At 47.4% G+C, this 17371-nt stretch overlaps 1 protein-coding gene across 1 annotated transcript in view; it reads right to left on the bottom strand.

The window, feature by feature from the left end:
• The window catches only part of PTPN2 (protein tyrosine phosphatase non-receptor type 2), a gene marked incomplete at both ends in the record, with an annotated part of 59094 nt that overhangs the window by 19271 nt on the left and 22452 nt on the right, over positions 1–17371 (bottom strand). Inside the window, 3 exons of the mRNA XM_080714585.1 lie at positions 1987–2121; positions 3472–3570; positions 8852–8952. Of these exons, the coding sequence (XP_080570711.1) occupies positions 1987–2121; positions 3472–3570; positions 8852–8952 (335 nt within the window). The remainder of the gene's footprint in view (positions 1–1986; positions 2122–3471; positions 3571–8851; positions 8953–17371) is intronic.

Raw genomic sequence — 17371 nt, 5'->3', positions numbered from 1 at the left:
ACTCAGCACAGACACATGCAGTCACGAGCCTCCAGGAGCTAGGGCGACTCTGCACAGCTCTTGGCCCAGTCACCTTCATACTTTCAGTACACCCTGAAGGTGTAAGAGGAGTCTTAGGAGACTGTCGCTAAGCCCTCCTTTCTCTATAAATGGAGTCAGTGCTCTGACACTTCCCGGGCAGCGCTAAAACAAAACGAGGGGACAGTGTCTGGCGCACACGTGCCGGCACCCACTCACACACCGGCTATTTCTTTCTTTTTTTTTTTATTTTGTGGAGTGGGGATAAAACCCAGGGGCATTGTACCTCTGAGCTACACCCCCAGCCCTATTTGTTATTCTTTATTTTGAAACAAGGCTTCACTAAGTAGCTGAGGCTGTCCAGGAACCCAGATCCTCCTGTCTCAGCTTCCCAAATGCTGGGATTACAAGTGTGCTCACACATCTGGCTATTTCTAAAACAATGACGCTCATTAATTGCTATAGTCCCTCAAAAACTCCAATTTCCTACATTTTGGCCACTTCGCTGAATAGTTGTTCTACAAATAAAAGCGCAACAACGCTCACACCCGCCCTACCCAGGAGGCAAAGCTGCACCTCACTGGGCCCTGGGGCCAGCCCCACTGTGTGGGCCCTGGGGCCAGGCCCCCGTGTTCCCGCCAGCATCCTACATCATCAGTGATGACGCTTACCGGCCGTACTTCAGTTTGAAAGATGCCAGAACACAGGTGGGCATGGGCTTGCACTCCAGGCAAGGGGAAAGATAGTGAAGCAGGGAGATGATTTGAGGAACTGTGAGCAGCTCACTGAAACACACTGCTTCTGGGGATAAGGACGGTGTGCGTTACAGTCCAGTGTCAAAGAGTTATCTCGATGCAGTTTTTGATGGTTTAGTTGTATGTAATTGTGACTAAACAAAATAGCTCAAACAAATACAGTAATGACCGTTTATAAGTAAATCAGGCCTTGTAATTCTTGAGCCTTCTGAGGTGATCCAGATCACATCGGCTTATGCATGGATGTCACAAGACGATGGTCCAGGAGAGCCGGCGCCTGGCCTCAGGCACACAGCACTTGCCCAGGCGCCATGCACGCACACGTGTGCACACACACACACACACAATGCTTACCCGGACCTCTTCTGGCAAGGCGTTTAGCTCTTAGTGACCACATGTCAATCACTTAATGATAACTAACTAGCACAGCACTCACTTTGTACACCAGACACAAAGCCGTGTCAGTCAAGTGTGTGCCTATTTTCTAGTTAACTAGTTTCTAACAGCATCAGAATCACCGTCTCTTCACTACTGTCTATCTTATTCTAGTTATTGCAAATGAAGGCAAGGGAGGTACCAGAAAATGCTGCACAGCTCGCAGCCCACTGGGTGTGTCCCAAACAAGCACCAAGGAAGATTCCTATCTTTGGGGGAGAAAACCCAACTAAATACTCTTGAGGTCATGTGTCACATTTATGTCACTGTTTTCCAAGTACAGAAGGACACATTTCTGTGTGGTGAACCCTTCCTAACAGCAGGCCTGTGAGTCACTGGCGCCACTCCCCTCAACGGTAAGATGCAGCAGGAGCTCGGCTTCATCTTCACTGGACCCTCTCAAAGAGTTACAGTGCTTAGGAGCATGATCACACACAATGGCTATGATCAGACACCATTACAGGAATTACTTAAATGTATGCGGTATCTAGCTGGGCGTGGTGGCGCACACTTGTAATCCCCACGCGTGGGAGACAGACAGGAGGATCGCGCAGGTTCGAAGCCACCCTCGCTGGCTTAAGAGACCCTGTTTCCAAATAAAATTATAAAATAGGTCTGGGAGTGTAGCCCAGAGGTAGAGGGTTCCATCCCCAGTACCACCAAAAAAAAAAAAGAAAGAAAAAAAAGTATGTGGTATCTAGAACTCTAAACCTAGTAATAAAGAGCAAGTCTGAAATCATTATAAGAAAGCCCAAACTTCTGAGCAAGCAAGCCTTACGTTGATATTTTCTAACTGGAGCAGATGTACTGTATAGTATGACTTCACATCTTCTGACAAGAGCTTCACACTGAACCCTGTTTCTTTAAACAGCATCTCTCGGTCATCTGTTGGCCAGTACTGTGCACATTTAACCTGAATTAAAAAACATTAGTTTATAGACATTATGAACCATAAAAAGTTGAAAAAAGAAAACCTTACACATACATGTGATATATTTTCAAAAACTGAATCCTACAGTCACTACCACTATATTCAGTATTTAACGTATTTCAGTAAGATGGAAGTCTTACAAAGCAGCTTTAAAACCTGTTCTTATAACTTTAAAAAGGCCATAAGCAGACATCATGTTACATAAAAATGAAATGTCATTTCTAAAGCATGATAATCTAAGTTTTGACATCACACAGCATTCACTTTTTATTTCTAAAATTATCAACCTCCTGCAAAAATCTATTTCTAATCATACTGAGAAGTCTTCACATTTTACGAGTAGTTCACAACTACCTAAGAACTGGCGATGACACGCTAGGTATCTAGAAGTATTGCCTATGTACTCACTAACTTTAATGCCATACGGGTTAAGTATTCATGATGGTAAATGCTGGGATGAGGAGTGTTTCAGCGTGAAGCTCACAGCCAGAATGCAATGCCTTTGGGTTCAATCCCCAGTACCAAAAGAGAGAGAGAGAAAGGGAGAAGAGATTTAAAACGTTAAACTAGGCCACGCATGGTGGTGGATGCCTGTAATCCCAGCTACTTGAGAGGCGGATACAGGAGGATGGCTCGAGTCTGGGCCCGACCTGGGCAACTCGGCAAGATGCCATCTCAAGATAAATAAAAACGGGGAGCGTGTAACTCAGTAGTATAGCGCTTGCAGAGTATGTGGGAGGCCCTTGGTTTAATCCCCATGACTATGGGGGAAAAAGCAGGTAATGATTTTCAACAATTATCTTGGTGGGAAAGCTGGCGTCATTTTGGGGACTATGCTTTTTTTCTTTTTTTTGGTGGTACTAGGGATGGAACCCAGGAGCATTCTACCTGAGCTAATCCCCATCCCTTTTCTTTCTTTCTCCTCCCTCCCTCCCTCCCTCCTTCCTTCCTTCCCTCCCTCCCTCCCTCCCTCCCTCCTTCCTTCCTTCCTTCCTTCCTTCCTTCCTTCCTTCCTTCCTTCCGTGGTACTGGGGTTGAAACACAGTGGCTTTTCTACCTCCGGGCTATACTCCCAGACTTATTTTATTTGGAAACAGGGTCTCACTAAGTTGCTGAGAGCCTCACTCAGTAGCTGAGGGTGGCTTCGAACCCGTGCGATCCTCCTGTCTCAGCCTCCCAATGCAGGGATTACAAGTGTGCGCCACCACGCCCGGCTTGTATTCTTTATTTGGAAACAGGGTCTCACTGAGTTGTGGAGGGCCTCACTAAGTGGCTGAGACTGTTATAAGCTAACGATCAACCGTAGTACACTCAAACACAAAGATTACTCACCGATTCTTTCTCCACAATTCGATTTAGCATGACAACCGCTTTGGACTTTTGCTGCCAAACCATGAGCCAGAAATGACAACACGTATTAGGAAGTGGACCCTGCAAGGAGAGAGACACAGATCAGGAAGAAGGGCTGGGAGAAAGGAAGGCCTGAGGCAAAGCCTCCTCTGGATGCTGCTGGTACGTGAGTTCTGAAGCCAGTGGAGCCGGGCATGGCAGAGCACACCTGTAAGCCCTATACTGGGGAGGCTGAGACAGGTTCCAGGTTCCAGGCCAGCCTCAGCCTTAGCAAGACCTGAGCAATTTAGTGAGACCCCGTTTCAAAATAAAAGAGGTGGAATGCCCGTGCGTTCAATACCCAGTACCAAAAAAATTTCCCTACTAGTTAGGATTTTGGTCATAAATTATCCAAATCTTCTATTTGCTTAAGCAGGAAAGAATTTATTCAGGGTGTTAGGTGGCTTTCAGAGTTGATTGCTAGAGGAGAAGGCTTGGACAGCGAGATTCTGTCCCAAAGAAGCCAGCTGGGGACGCCACTCCTGACGCTCCTGCTGCTTCACCTGCCTCTGCTGGTGCTGCTTGCAGAAGGGGCCACGTGGCGTGTACATGCCCTATAAGTAAACCCGTGTCAAAATCCTACATGGGCCGCGTGTGTTGGCACATGCCTGCAATCCCAGCATTCAGGAGGCTGAGACAAGAGGATCGTGGTTTGTGGCCAGCCTCAGCTACTTAGTGAGGCCCTTCACAACTTAGTGAGACCCTGTTTCAAAATAAAGAATAAAAAACAGGGCTGGGGGTGTGGCTCAGAGGTGGGTTCCATCCCCAGTATCGGGGGGAAAAAAAGTCTCAGTGGAAGCACTGATGGATCAAGCTCTTGCTACAAAGGGTACAGGTAAAGGACAGCTTTGTCCTCTTCAGCCTCTGGAACAGGAAGAGGCCCTGCCTCTCGGGTCACAGAAGGCCCATGGAATGATGTGTGATACTGGCTGGCCAACCGGGCCAAATCAACTAGAAGATGATTTCTAAAAAGATAGAAATCATCAAGTACCTAGACCACTGAAGCTATCACAGGACTGTCAGAAGAGTCCTGGCACAGAGAGGGCCTGTGCACAGTGAAGGAGCACAAGGCCACCGAGGAAAGACCGGCAGGCGCTGGGGGGAGCGCAGGCACAGAAGGGCGGGACAGGAGGAATGCAAGAGCTCTGCAGAAGGCAGGGCGGCAGGTGGGAGAGGGCTCAGGATGACAGCTTCCAGCCAGGGAGCAGGGCGGGGCTTGCTTGGTTAAGCAAATAATTTGAGATCTAGGTAAACAGAACCAGAGCCTTTCCTAGGAACGACAGGAAGAAATTCAGGAAAAAGACAAAGCTAGAGGCCAGCTTCCAAGACCCACACATTGTTTTGGGACAAAAAAAAAGCAGCCCAACATGAAGACGTTTAAATGTTCACTAGGGCGTCACCCAGGCATTTTCTTTGTCATAAAGGACGGCAGGCATTTATGGAAAGTCACTAAAGCCAGTACACTACGGCTGATAAAAGCAACAACAAACCACGTAGCACCATGCCAGTCACTCGAGGAGCTGCTCCGACGCCTCTGCACAGACGACACGCAGACGGAGGAAGGAGGACTAGAGAGCCGGAAGGCTGGAGGAGCCACGTCTCCAGTCCAAAGCCACGCAGCAACCGGAAGGCAGCAGCAGGAGACGGCGCGTGGGGCCGGCTGCTCCCTCCTTGTTGAGTCTGACCACAGCTCAGGTCCCTGGGTCTCTAGATTCCCACCCCGACAGAGCACGGAGGGTGGCACTTCCAGGGTTGTCTCAAGGTTAACTTATACAAAGCATTCAAAACTGGGAAGTGTTACAAAATTATTTCAGGGGTTAGTGATTTGACTTTCCTAGAATCTGAAGTTCACACTGGCAGTTTCTTCTGGAATCTGATTTATTCACACAAAGCCTTGCACGCTGTAAGAGCAATACATCTGCTGGGCGGATGAACAGCCAATGAGGCGCTGGCGCTGGGATCGGAATGGACGCCGTGACAGCAGGGTAACCGCCTCCTTAGGTCACAGAGAAAAGCCCTGGGCCCAAGGACGTGCAGGACAGTTAACTTGGATCTTGAGAAAGACCTGGTCTAAAAGCTAACAAGGGAACGGGTGTGGTGGCACACTCCTGGAATCTGCAAACTTGGGAGGCTGAGACAAGAGGATCACAGGTTCAAGACTAGCATGTGGTAACCCTGTTTCAAAATAAGAAATAAGCAGGGTGTGGAGGCGCACCCCTGCAGCCCCAGTACTTGGGATTGCAGACTCATGGCCAATCTCAGGAACTTAGGCCCTCCACAACTTGGTGAGAACCTGTTTTAAAATAAAGAATAAAAGATAGGACTGAGGTGTAACTCAGAGGTAGAATGCCCTTGAGCTCAGTCCCCAGTAGGAAAAGAAAGGAAGAAAGAAAGGGAGGGAGAAAGGGAGAGAGGGAAGGAGGGAGGGAGGGAAGAGGGAAGAAAGGGGGGGCCTGAGGTGTAGCTCAGAGGTGGAATACCTCTGGCTTCAGTCCCCGGTATTAAAACAAACAGCCGGGCGTGGTGGCACACGCTTATAATCCCTGCGCTTGGGAGGCGGAGACAGGAGGATCGCGCAGGTTCGAAGCCAGCCGCGCTGGCTTAAGAGACCCTGTTTCCAAATAAAAAAGTGTAAAATAGGTCTGGGAGTGTAGCCCGGAGGTAAAAGGGCTTCCAGGAACCCCAGTACCACCAAAAAAAAAAAAAAAAAAAAAAAAAAACAAAACAAAACAAACAAACAAGGGAGCTGGGGTGGTGGCGCACGCTTATAACCCCAGCATTGGGAGGCTGAGACAGGAAGATCATAGTTCGAGGACCCTGTTTCAAAATATAAAATAAAAAATCAGGTCGGGGTGTAAGATCTTAGAGGTAGAATGCCCCTAAGTTCCATCACCAGGACTGAAAAACAACAACAACAAAGGAAAGAAGAACCAATAAACAGAACTTGGAAGAAAAGGCTGTGATATGGATGTCCAGAGTAACTCTTCTATTTTTTCCTGTTAAAGTTATCTCAAGTTATTTTTTTGGCTAAAATACTGGTTTATGTGAAAAGGCCAATGAGCTGGGTGTTTGGGTATGGTGGTGCATGCCTACCATCCCATTATTTGGAAGGCTGTGACAGGAGGATCAAAGACTGGAGGCCAGCCTCAGCAATTTAACAAGACAAATCCTGTTTCAAACTAAAAAACAAAATACGACTGACAGTCTAGCTCAGAGGTAGAATAATCACGAGTACCAATAAATAAGTAAAATGAAAAAAAAAAAAAAAATAAAGTCCATGAGTGCAATACCCCAAAATAACCATCACTAATGGTGGGTGTGTGATTAACTTGTTTAATGCATTTCAGTCATGTGCTATGAAAACAAGACTGCGATAAACATGTACATTATACGCAAACATGCGCCCGCACACAGACGTTTTGGGGAGGCAGTGTTGGGAGTGGGATCCCCATCAAGTCCTCTGACACTGAGTTGCACCCCAGGTCTCCTAAGTGGTCTGGGCTGGCCTTGAACTTGCAATCCTTCTGCCTCAGCCTCCCGAGCAGCTGCTTCCAGGTGTGTGCCACCACGCCTGGCCTTGCACACACACCTGTCTCTGGGTATTCTCAGCCAGGTCATATGATCAGAGTACTACAGGCTTTCAAAATGTCTGCTCTTCTGACAGGTGAAAAGTGGTACTGCACCCAGCCTGGGGGAATACACCTGCAATCTCAGTGTCCGGGAGGCTGAGACAGAGGATCTCAGCAACTTGGCGAGGCCCTCGGCAATACAGTGCAGATCCTGTTGCAAAATAAAAAGTAAAAAGTGCTGGGAGTCGGGTGTATTCATTCAATTCACCCCCTCCATGCCAGTCTGGTATGGAGTTGTATTTCTATTTTCTGTATTTCTATCTTTCTAATAAAGTTCTTTAAATCTTCAAAAAAAAAAAAAAGTGCTGGGAGTCTAACTCAGAGGTAGAATTCCCTTGAGTTCAATCTCTAGTAGCAACAATGAAAAGAAAGTGGCAGTTGACTACTGGTTGAGATTTCCACTCCCCAATCACCTGATAAAATGAAGCATCTTTTTATATTTATACTGCCTACTTTATTTTGTTCTCTGACCTGTGAATTTATGTCATTTGCCAGTTTTTCCCTGCAGCAAATGATATTTCTCTCTCTCTTACACAAATGTTTTAACTGAAGTAAAATAATTAATTTTAGTTTCCTGTGAATTAGAGATTGTGTAGCGGGCATGGTGGTGCACGCCTGTAGTCCCAGTACTTGGGAGGCTGAGACAGGATCCAGGTTTGTAGCTAGCGTCAGCTACTTAGTGAGGAACTTCACAACTTAGTGAGACCCTGTTTCAAAATAAAAAATAGGGCTGGGAGTGGAGCTTGGAGGTAGAATGCTCCTGGGTTCAGTCCTCAGTACCGCAAACAAACAAACAAACAAACAAACAAAACAGAAATGTGTATTAGCTCATAGTTACTTTTATTTATGTATTTATGTATTTATTTATTGGAGGTACTGGGGATTGAACCCAGGGGCATTCTACCTCTGAGCTATACCTCCAGCCCAATTTCATTTCTGATTTTTTTTTTTTTTTGTGGGTGGTACTGGGGTTCCTGGAAACCCTTCTACCTCCGGGATACACTCCCACAACTATTTTATACTTTTTATTTGGAAACAGGGTCTCTTAAGCCAGCGAGGCTGGCTCCGAACCTGCACGATCCTCCTGTCTCCGCCTCCCAAGTGCGGGGATGACAAGCGTGTGCCACCACGCCTGGCATTTTCATTTCTGATTTTGAAACAGGGTCTAAGTTGCTGAGGCTGGCCTCAAACCTGCAACCCTCCTGTCTCAGCCTCCCAAGTACTGGAATTACAGGTGTGCATCACCCAGCTGACGGTGCTCTTAATTAAGTCTCCATTATTTGACGAATTAAAAAGCAGCTAAGATGGATAAACACCCCTCCTATCAAGTCGGAAAGTAAGCAAAGCCACAGATGGGAGCCAAGCAGCATGGGCAGAGCGCCGTGGGTCGGCGGAGAGAGCGGGCGCTGTTCACAGCCAAATTACTGGCTCCGAGGACAGCCAGGAGTCGCCAGAGGCACGGGGCATTCGATGTAAGAGGAGCCCGGAGTGCGCTTGCAGGGACCTCAGCCGCGCAGCAAGGGCTGGGCGTGAGACAGAAAGCAGAGGAGACATCTCTGGCCGCAGAGACGCCGCCACTTCCCAACAACTCCCCGCACAGACCATCAGCTTTACTTGTGCCTTAAGTGTTGAGGCCTGGAAGCCCTAGTGTCTGCACTCGCTTGGTAACCTGAGGGCCCGAGTCCCGGCCTTGCCTGCGTCAGGACGTAGCTCCTTCGTGCCTCCTGGGTCTCCACCAAGCTCGCGTTGATGTAATCATTGTCAGCGTTTTGCAGTTTGACCCGACTGTGGTCATCTGAAAACAGAAAACACAGCTCCTTTCAAACTTGTCGATTTCTTGTCTTGATGTTAATGTTTTAAGCATGGGAGGGTTGAAACAAACCCTAAATTAGTCCCTAGTTTTTAAGAAAACTAGTTTTTTATGAAACCTAACCTGCAGTGTTCTGGGAAGTTATCTGGTCTGTGGTATGTTAACTGTTGTTGCATGAAAACTGAGTGCAACATGGTAACTGAAATAAAGCACCTACTTCCTCAGAGACCCTAGAAGGGCCACACAGACTCTCAGTGCCCAGGCACCCATCAATCCGCCTACAAAAGATGGCCCCAAAGAGATGGAAGCAGATTTCATTTTCTTCTTTTCTTTTGTGTGTGAGTGAATGGGGGGGGTACTAGAGATTGAACCCGGGGGCATTCTACTTCGAGCTACACCCAGCCCTATTTTTTATTCTTTATTTTGAAACAGGTTCTAACTGAGTTGCAGAGGGCCTCACTAAGTAGTTGAGGCTTCTCTGAACCATGACACTCCTGCCTCAGCCTCTAAAATGCCAGGATTTACAAGTGTGCACCACTACACCCAGCTATTTTATTTTTTATTTTGAAACAGGGTCTCAATAGACTGCTGAGAGACTTGTTAAATTGATACGGCCAGCCTCCCCCCATGAAATTTCCTATCTCAGATTCCCAAGTGCTGAGATTACAGCACTACACCTGGATAAACGACATTCTTTAAAAGACCACTGAAATGCTTCCTACTGAAAACTAATGTTAACAGTTTAGGCAGAGTTCTAGTTTTTCAAAGTGAAAAAATCTTGCTGGGCGTGGTGGGCACGCTTGTAATCCTAGCCCTTGGGAAGCTGAGACAGGAGGATCACAGGTTCGTAGTCAGCCTCAGAAACTTGTGAAGCTCTCTGCAATTTAGTGAGACCCTGTTTCAAAATAAAGAGCTAAAAATAAGGATGTGAGTGTAGCTCTCAGAGGTAGAGTGACCCTGGGTTCAATCCCCAGTACCACAAAAGAAAGAGAAGAAAATGTTCACACATGCTTTCTTTGAGATGCTCCTGCTGGACTGAACCCAAGACCTCTGTAAATATTACATGTCACTGCCAACAGGAAAAAACTAGGTCTTGTTATAGTAAATCACATATGCTAGTGTTCTCGGAAAGATGATGTAAGCAAGCACTTTTTTTTATAAGTCTTTTTTTTTTTTTAACAGTTTAATCACCTTTAACTCTTACATTACACAAGATAATAAGTACAGCTACCCAAAGAACTAAATAAAGACCACAGATCTAGATAATATACCAACAGAATCCTTTTTTTTTTTTTTTTTGGTGGTACTGGGGTTCCTGGAAACCCTTCTACCTCCGGGCTACACTCCCAGACACCTATATTTTATATTTTTATTTGGAAATAAGGTCTCTTAAGCCAGCACAGCTGGCTTCGAACCTGTGTGATCCTCCTGTCTCCGCCTCCCAAGTGTGTGCTACCACGCCCAGCTCAAGAATCCATGTTTTTAGAAAGCTACACAATCCCTAAGATTCAAGTTCTACTAAAATGTCACACTAAAGGAGTGTATTTCCTCATGCTGCAGTAACAGAAAGAACGCAAACCCAAAGATCGCTCCTCCCCACTGCCCAGGGGAAAGCAGACTCCAGCCCACTGGCCAGCGGGAAGGCAGCAGCACTGGCCACCTGCGATGCACATGGTTCAACAAGACTGGCCCGAGGACTCTGAATCATAGCTCACTGGCAGTCCTTCAGGCTTGCACACCCACAGCACGTGCTGCCCCAAACATCCTAGGCACCACAATCACGTACAACTGCTAAAAGCAGGCTCCCACTGGGAAGCCAGCGAGGCGAGGACACCCCAAAGCTCCAGAGCCACAAGACCCGGCTTTTTGTTATTCCTGCATGAAGCTCCTCAAGGAGCCAAAGCACAGATCCACTGCGATCTTTCCTAGGGGACTTTTAAAAACTTTTGTTGGCAAATGACAGTAAAAACGGACAGAGTCCATGGGAAAACTACAGCTATTAAGAAATGGCTTCAAATGGAAGTTGAAGTACATTCTCTTATCAAGACTGATTAAGCCAGGCGTGGTGGCACACGCTTGTAATCCCCGCGCTTGGGAGGCAGAGACAGGAGGATCGCGCAGGTTCGAAGCCAGCTGCACGCGCTGGCTTAGGAGACCCTGTTTCCAAATAAAAATGTAAAAATAGGTCTGGGAGTGTAGCCCGGAGGTAGAAGGGCTTCCAGGAACCCCAGCAGTACCACCAAAAAAAAAAAAAAAAGACTGATTAAAAATAAACTCACATATACCTGTATCATTACATATTTAGTGCTTCTATGAAGAAGACTGATAAACATTAAGCCGGGTGTGGTGGCACATGCCTATAATCCTAGTATTTGGAGGCTGAGACAGGAAAATAGCAGGTTCAAGGACAGCCTCAGCAACTTAGCAAGATCCTGTTTCAACTGGTGGTGTAGCTCACTGGTGGTGGTGTGGCCCCTGGATTCCATCCCCAGTGCTGCCAAATAATAATACTTATTATTTAACAATATTATTATTGTTAATAATACTAATATTATTATTCAATAATAATTCATTAATAATAATTACTATTAAAATTAAAAGGGCTGGAAGTGTAGCTCAGAGGCAGAATGCCCCTGGGTTCAATCCCTAGTACAAAGAAAAAAGACTAATAAACATTTGAAATATATACAGCTTTTTTTAGTCAAAAGAGACTCTCTAAAAGAAAAATGTGAGTTAACTGAATTAACTAAAACACATGCCCTGTGGTGGCGCATGCTTGTAATCCCTGTGCTTGGGAGGCGGAGACAGGAGGGGCATGCAGGTTCAGAGCCAGCTTCGCTGGCTTGAGAGACCCTGTTTCCAAATTTTAAAAAGTATAAAATAGGTCTGGGAGTGTAGCCCAGAGGAAGAAGGTCTTCCAGAAACCCCAGTACCACCAAAAACAAACAAACAAAAACCACATGCCCTTAAAACTATCAAAAGAAAATCAGAATATACACACTTTGGGAACTAAAACCGTCAATATCTTTTTATAAGAAACTGCGATTTATACTCCCCATCAAAGACAAGGAGGGCCGCTCCTCCACCCAGAGTCCAAGCGAGCCCCTTGCCTTCACCGGGCAGTCCCAAAGCTGTAAACTGTCCATTCCAAACCAAACTGTCTTCTCAACTAGGTACACAGAAGCAAAACACCCTCACCAACAGAATGTCCTGGGCTTTCTACTCTTCCAGTTTATTCTGCCCAGGAACCTCTGAAATGAGATAACCAAAATAAAAAGAGCCTTTGGCTACACACGCCAAGGCCCTGGGCTCCGTCTTCCTAAGTCTATGGCTTTGTCCCTTTGCCCTGTCTTCTAAAGGATCCAGTAAAGAAGACTGAAGTCTGAAGCAACTATACTGCGCGAACCACCACAAAAGCAACCACGGCACACTCCGCAGGGAATCTCACATCTCTCATTTGGCCACCACCGCAGCAGCAGCACTATCACGAACACAGCCTTTTTTCTATAGGGAATTATCTGCTTTGAGTTCTTCTCAGAGTGAATGAAGAAATTCAATGCCAAATGAGCTATAGCTTATACACTAGAGAGAAATGAAGCCAACTTTTGATGGAGTCCCTTTGCTTCCCCCTCAAACAGTGTGCTTTCTGAGAAATGGTTTCATCTCTCAAGAAATGACTGGCTCTAGCTGTGGCCTGAGCTGACAACACACAACAGCTTCCTCTTTGCACACTGTCATAAGAAGAAACCCCCACAGATTTCACCTAGTTTATCCTGATGGTAAACATATCTCCTTTTGGAAAGTTTTCCAGGTCAAACGGAAAGGAGGACGCACATTCATCGTTGCAAAGCTCAAGAGATCACGAGTAAGGAACTTGGGGGGGCACTGAGGACTGGACCCAGGAGTATTCCACCTCTGAGCTACACCCCTGGCCCTATTTTTTTCATTGTTATTTTGAAATGGAGTCTTGCTAGGTTGCTGAGTCTCCCTACTTGCTAAGGCTGTCCTCAAACCACAGATGGGTTACAGCCCCGCCTCACCATGGCCGACAAGAGTGGTGAGGTTGGAAGTGGATTGAGGAAGAGACCCACCTATTAGTAGGCACCAAGAGTTGATTTCTCCTCTTAGACTTTCCTATTCCCAAACACAATTCAATACTAAGTGTTCAGCTAGGCACTGTGGTGCACGCTTGTAATCTCAGTATTCCGTAGGCTGAGACAGGAAGATCAGGGCTCACGGCCAGCCTCAGCTTCTTAGGGAGGCCCTCTGCGCCTTAATGAGACTGTTTCCAAACAAAGAATCGGAGGTAGAATGCCCCTTGGTTCAACCCCAGCACCACACACGAAAAACTACCAAGTGTTCAAGAGTGATGTCCAACCAGGTGTGGTGGCACATGTTTGTAATCCCAGCATTCAGGAGGCTGAGAACGGATGATGGTTCGTGGACAGCCTCAGCTACTCGGCCAGCGAGGCTGAGAACTAAGACAGGAGAGCGGCCATACGAGAGGTCTGACTAAGAGGGGCTGTGGCTATGTGTCCCAAACAAGGAACGAGCCGGACCCCAAACTTAAAAGATGGCATGGCCAAGCGTGGTAGAACACGCCTTAAATCCAGATACTTAGGAGGCCAACAGGACAGTTCCAGCCTCAGCAACGTAGCAAGACTCAGCAACTCAGAGAGACTGTCTAAAAATAAAAATAAGGTGGGTGTGGTGGTGCACACCTGTAATCCCAGTACTTAGGAGGCTGCAACAGGACAATTTTGAGTTCACAGCTGGCCTCAGCAGTGTATAGCAAGGCCCTCCACAACCTTGTGAGACCCGGGGGAATGGCCCTGGGTTCAATCCCCACACCACAGCCAATCAGTCAATCAATGATAAAAAGGGCTGGGGTGGAGCTTGGAGGTAGAATGCCCCTGGGTTCATCCCCAGTACCATAAACAAACACAAAAGTAGGGTGGATGGTTGATGGATGGACGGACTAGCATGAGCATGTTTGGATTTCAAGACAAGCACACCCAGAGCGTAGAGGATGGGCTGGCAGAGGAAGACAGCTTCAGTAGTGATGCCCGGGGTTCCCTCAAAGGTGATGAGGCTGGACCTGCGGTGGCAGTGGGAATGGAAAGGGCCACTAATCACGGCCTGCTGCACGAGCAGCACGGAGTGCCCACGTTGCCTGGCACCAGCCCCTGAGTCAGCCGAGTCGTCTGTGCCATGACTAATGCACTGCCTTGAGAGGCTCCAGCTGTCTGCGTCCCATCTGTGGAGGGCTGCAGAGGGCTCGAGGGAAGGGGCGCCTGGCGACCATGGCCTCGTGCAGGTGACACCACTGAGACCCTGGCGGGTGTCTCCCTCCTCTCCACGTGGCCCGAGCTGAGGCTAAGTATGGATACTGAGCAAAAGAACCCTCTCGACATTAGCACTAAAAGACTAGGCCCTCTTTTTGGCTTCTGCACAGCCAAATATTTGCAATTATGTCCCATGTTGGGTAGTCTGCTGGGAGACAAACAAAACTGGACATGGAAAAAGAAAGAAGATAGAATGGTTAGACTGGATCTGCTGACTGTTCTCACGGACAGGGCCTCCTTCTTATCTTCCTAAGGGCAACTAGAAAATCCCTTCACAATTCCTATTTTATCTTAATTTTTTTTTTTTTGTGGGTCTGGGGATGGAACCCAGGGGCATTCTACCTCTGAGCTATACCCGCAACCCTATTTTTTATTCTTTATTTTGAAACGGTCTCACTCAGTTGCAGAGGGCCTAAGTAACTGAGGCTGGCCTCAAAGGTCTGATCCTTCCTGTCTTGGCCTCTCAAGTACTGGGATTACAAGCCCACTACCAAACCCAGCTTATCTTAAAATTTAACAGGGATGTCAAACTTCTACTACATCCTGTATCTTTTATTTCTGTGTACTAAGGATGGAACCCAGGGGCATTCTACCTCTGAGCTACACCCACAGCCCTGTTTTTTATTCTTTATTTTGAAACAGGGTCTCAGTTGCAGAGGGCCTCACTAATTTGTTGAGGCTGGTCACGAACCTGTGATCTTCCTGTCTCAGCCTCCCAAACACTGGGATTATAAGCGTGCACCACCATGCCCGGCTGTATTTTTAATACATGCACAACCTTGTCCTCTCTGATTGTGAGCAGACTGACGGTTCAGAAGATGTGCCTCGTCCTCCGGGTGACTCAGAGCTGTCTCCACACACGCCCCGGCCCCCGCCGCACACAGCAGGCCTGAGCTGCAGTTCCGGTAGGGGCCTCAGCCACCATGCCTTTTCAGAGAAGCTCCTGGCAGCCAGGAGCCTCACGCTCACCAGGAGTCCCGCTCCTGGCTGTCGGCTGCCCAGGACCCAGTTCAAGCAGCCCCCCACATCGGAACAGGGAGGGCACCGGAACAAGCCAGCCCTTGCTCCAGGGTCCCCAGCGCCCTACACTCTGGCCACGTGGAGACGCATGTGAACCCCACACAATCGAAAGGAACCCTCCATCACGTGGTCAGTTGCCTCCACACTCAGCTTCACCTGGATTAAGTGAAACAAGCCAGCCATGGGAGGAAGAACTGGGTGATCTCTCGTCCATTCAGCATCCAGGCACTCAAGCTCACAGAAGCAGCAGGTGGGAGCCCGCTGCAATCCCAGGGCTTGGGAGGCTGAGACAGGAGGGGCGAGGAGAGTAGTGAGACTCCCATCAACCTAATGAGACCTCATTTCTAAATAAAAATAAAAATAGGGCTGGAGGTGAAGCTCAGAGGTCAGCCTGGGATGGGGACAGCAGGAGGCCAGGCTCGCCCGGGAGTTCAGAAAGGATGGCCACAAAGGGGAACGGGTTCCAGGTGGCAGGACACGCACTGGCCGGTGACTTGGTGGTCTTTACATTTTCCTCTGTAGAACTAAAGGCATAATGAAGTTCATATGCCAAGGGAGGGGCTGGTCTGAGACGGCTGGCTCAGACAGAGCCAGGAGCGGTCTGGGATTAAAGGGCATGCAGGAGGGGCAGTGCCATGGCTGCTGCCAGCCAAGAGGAAGGGCGGGTGGGCCCACGTTTGGATTTCACGGGTTGGGTGTAATTAGAAAGTGCAAGCGGGGTACTGGGAATTGAACCCAGAAGTGTTTTACAAAACTCTGAGCTATTCCCCCAGTACTAATTTATTTTTATTTATTTGTGTGTGTGTGTGTGTAGTAAAGGGAATGGAACCAGGAGCATTCTACGTCCAAGCTACACACCTAGCCTGATTTTTTATTCTTTATTTTGAAACAAGGTCTAAGTTGCAGAGGGCCTCACCAAATAGCTGAGGCAGTCCGAGAACGATCCTCCTGTCTGAGCCCCCCAAGTACTGGGATTACAAGCGTGCACCACCATGCCCAACTGCAGCCCTATTTTATTTTTATCTTCTTTAATTAATAAAATTTGTGTGTATGTATCACATACATATGCACTGTTTAAATGTATTGTGGTATTTATTCTATCACATACATCATAAAATATACAAAATTATAACTTTTTTTGGTGGTACTGGGGCTGCTGGAAGCCCTTCTACCTCCGGGCTACACTCCCAGACCTATTTTATATTTTTGAAACAGGGTCTCTTACGCCAGCGCGGCTGGCTTCGAACCTGCGCGATCCTCCTGTCTCTGCCTCCCAAGCGCGGGGATTACAAGCGTGCCCACCACGCCCAGCCAAAATTATAACTTTTAAAAGAGTGCAAGCCGAGCCAGGCGTGGTAGCGCACACTTGTAATCCCAGCATTCAGGAGGCTGAGACAGGAGGATCGTGGTTCACAGAAAGCCTCAGCTGCTTAGTGAGGCCCTCTGTGACTCAATGAGAGCCGGTTTCAGAATAATGAATAAAAAATAGGGCTGAGGGTGTACTTTGGAGGTCGAATGCCCCTCGGTTCCATCCCCAAACCTGAAAAAAAAAAAAAAAATAGTGCCACCCAGGTGTGGTGGTGAACGCTTATAATCCCAGAATTTGGGAGGCTGAGACAGAAGGATTGCAGTTCACAGCCTCAGCTACTTAGGCCCTTTGCAACTCTGTGAGACCTTGTTCCAAAACAAAAAATAAAAAATAGGGCTAGGGGTGTAGCTCGGACGTAGAATGCCCTGGGTTCCATCCTCAGTACCACACACACAAAAAAAGGAAGAATTCTGAGATTATGGTACTACATAAACTACATTATTACAGATTCTATTATATATATATTTACATACATATATAAATATATAAGCATATATATTTTGTCCTGGGGATTGAACCCAGGGGCATTCTACCTCTAAGCTACACCCCTTGCCCTATTTTTTTAAATTCTGGAACAGGGTCTCGATAAGTCAGAGTGTCTCACTCAGTTGCTGAGGCTGATCTCGAACCTGAGATCCACCTGTCTCAGCCTCCCAAGTACTGGGATGAC

This window comes from Muscardinus avellanarius, assembly GCF_963383645.1.
Source record: "Muscardinus avellanarius genome assembly, chromosome: 17".
NCBI classification, from domain to species: Eukaryota; Metazoa; Chordata; class Mammalia; order Rodentia; family Gliridae; genus Muscardinus; species Muscardinus avellanarius.
This window is presented reverse-complemented; position numbering and strand designations above follow the sequence as displayed.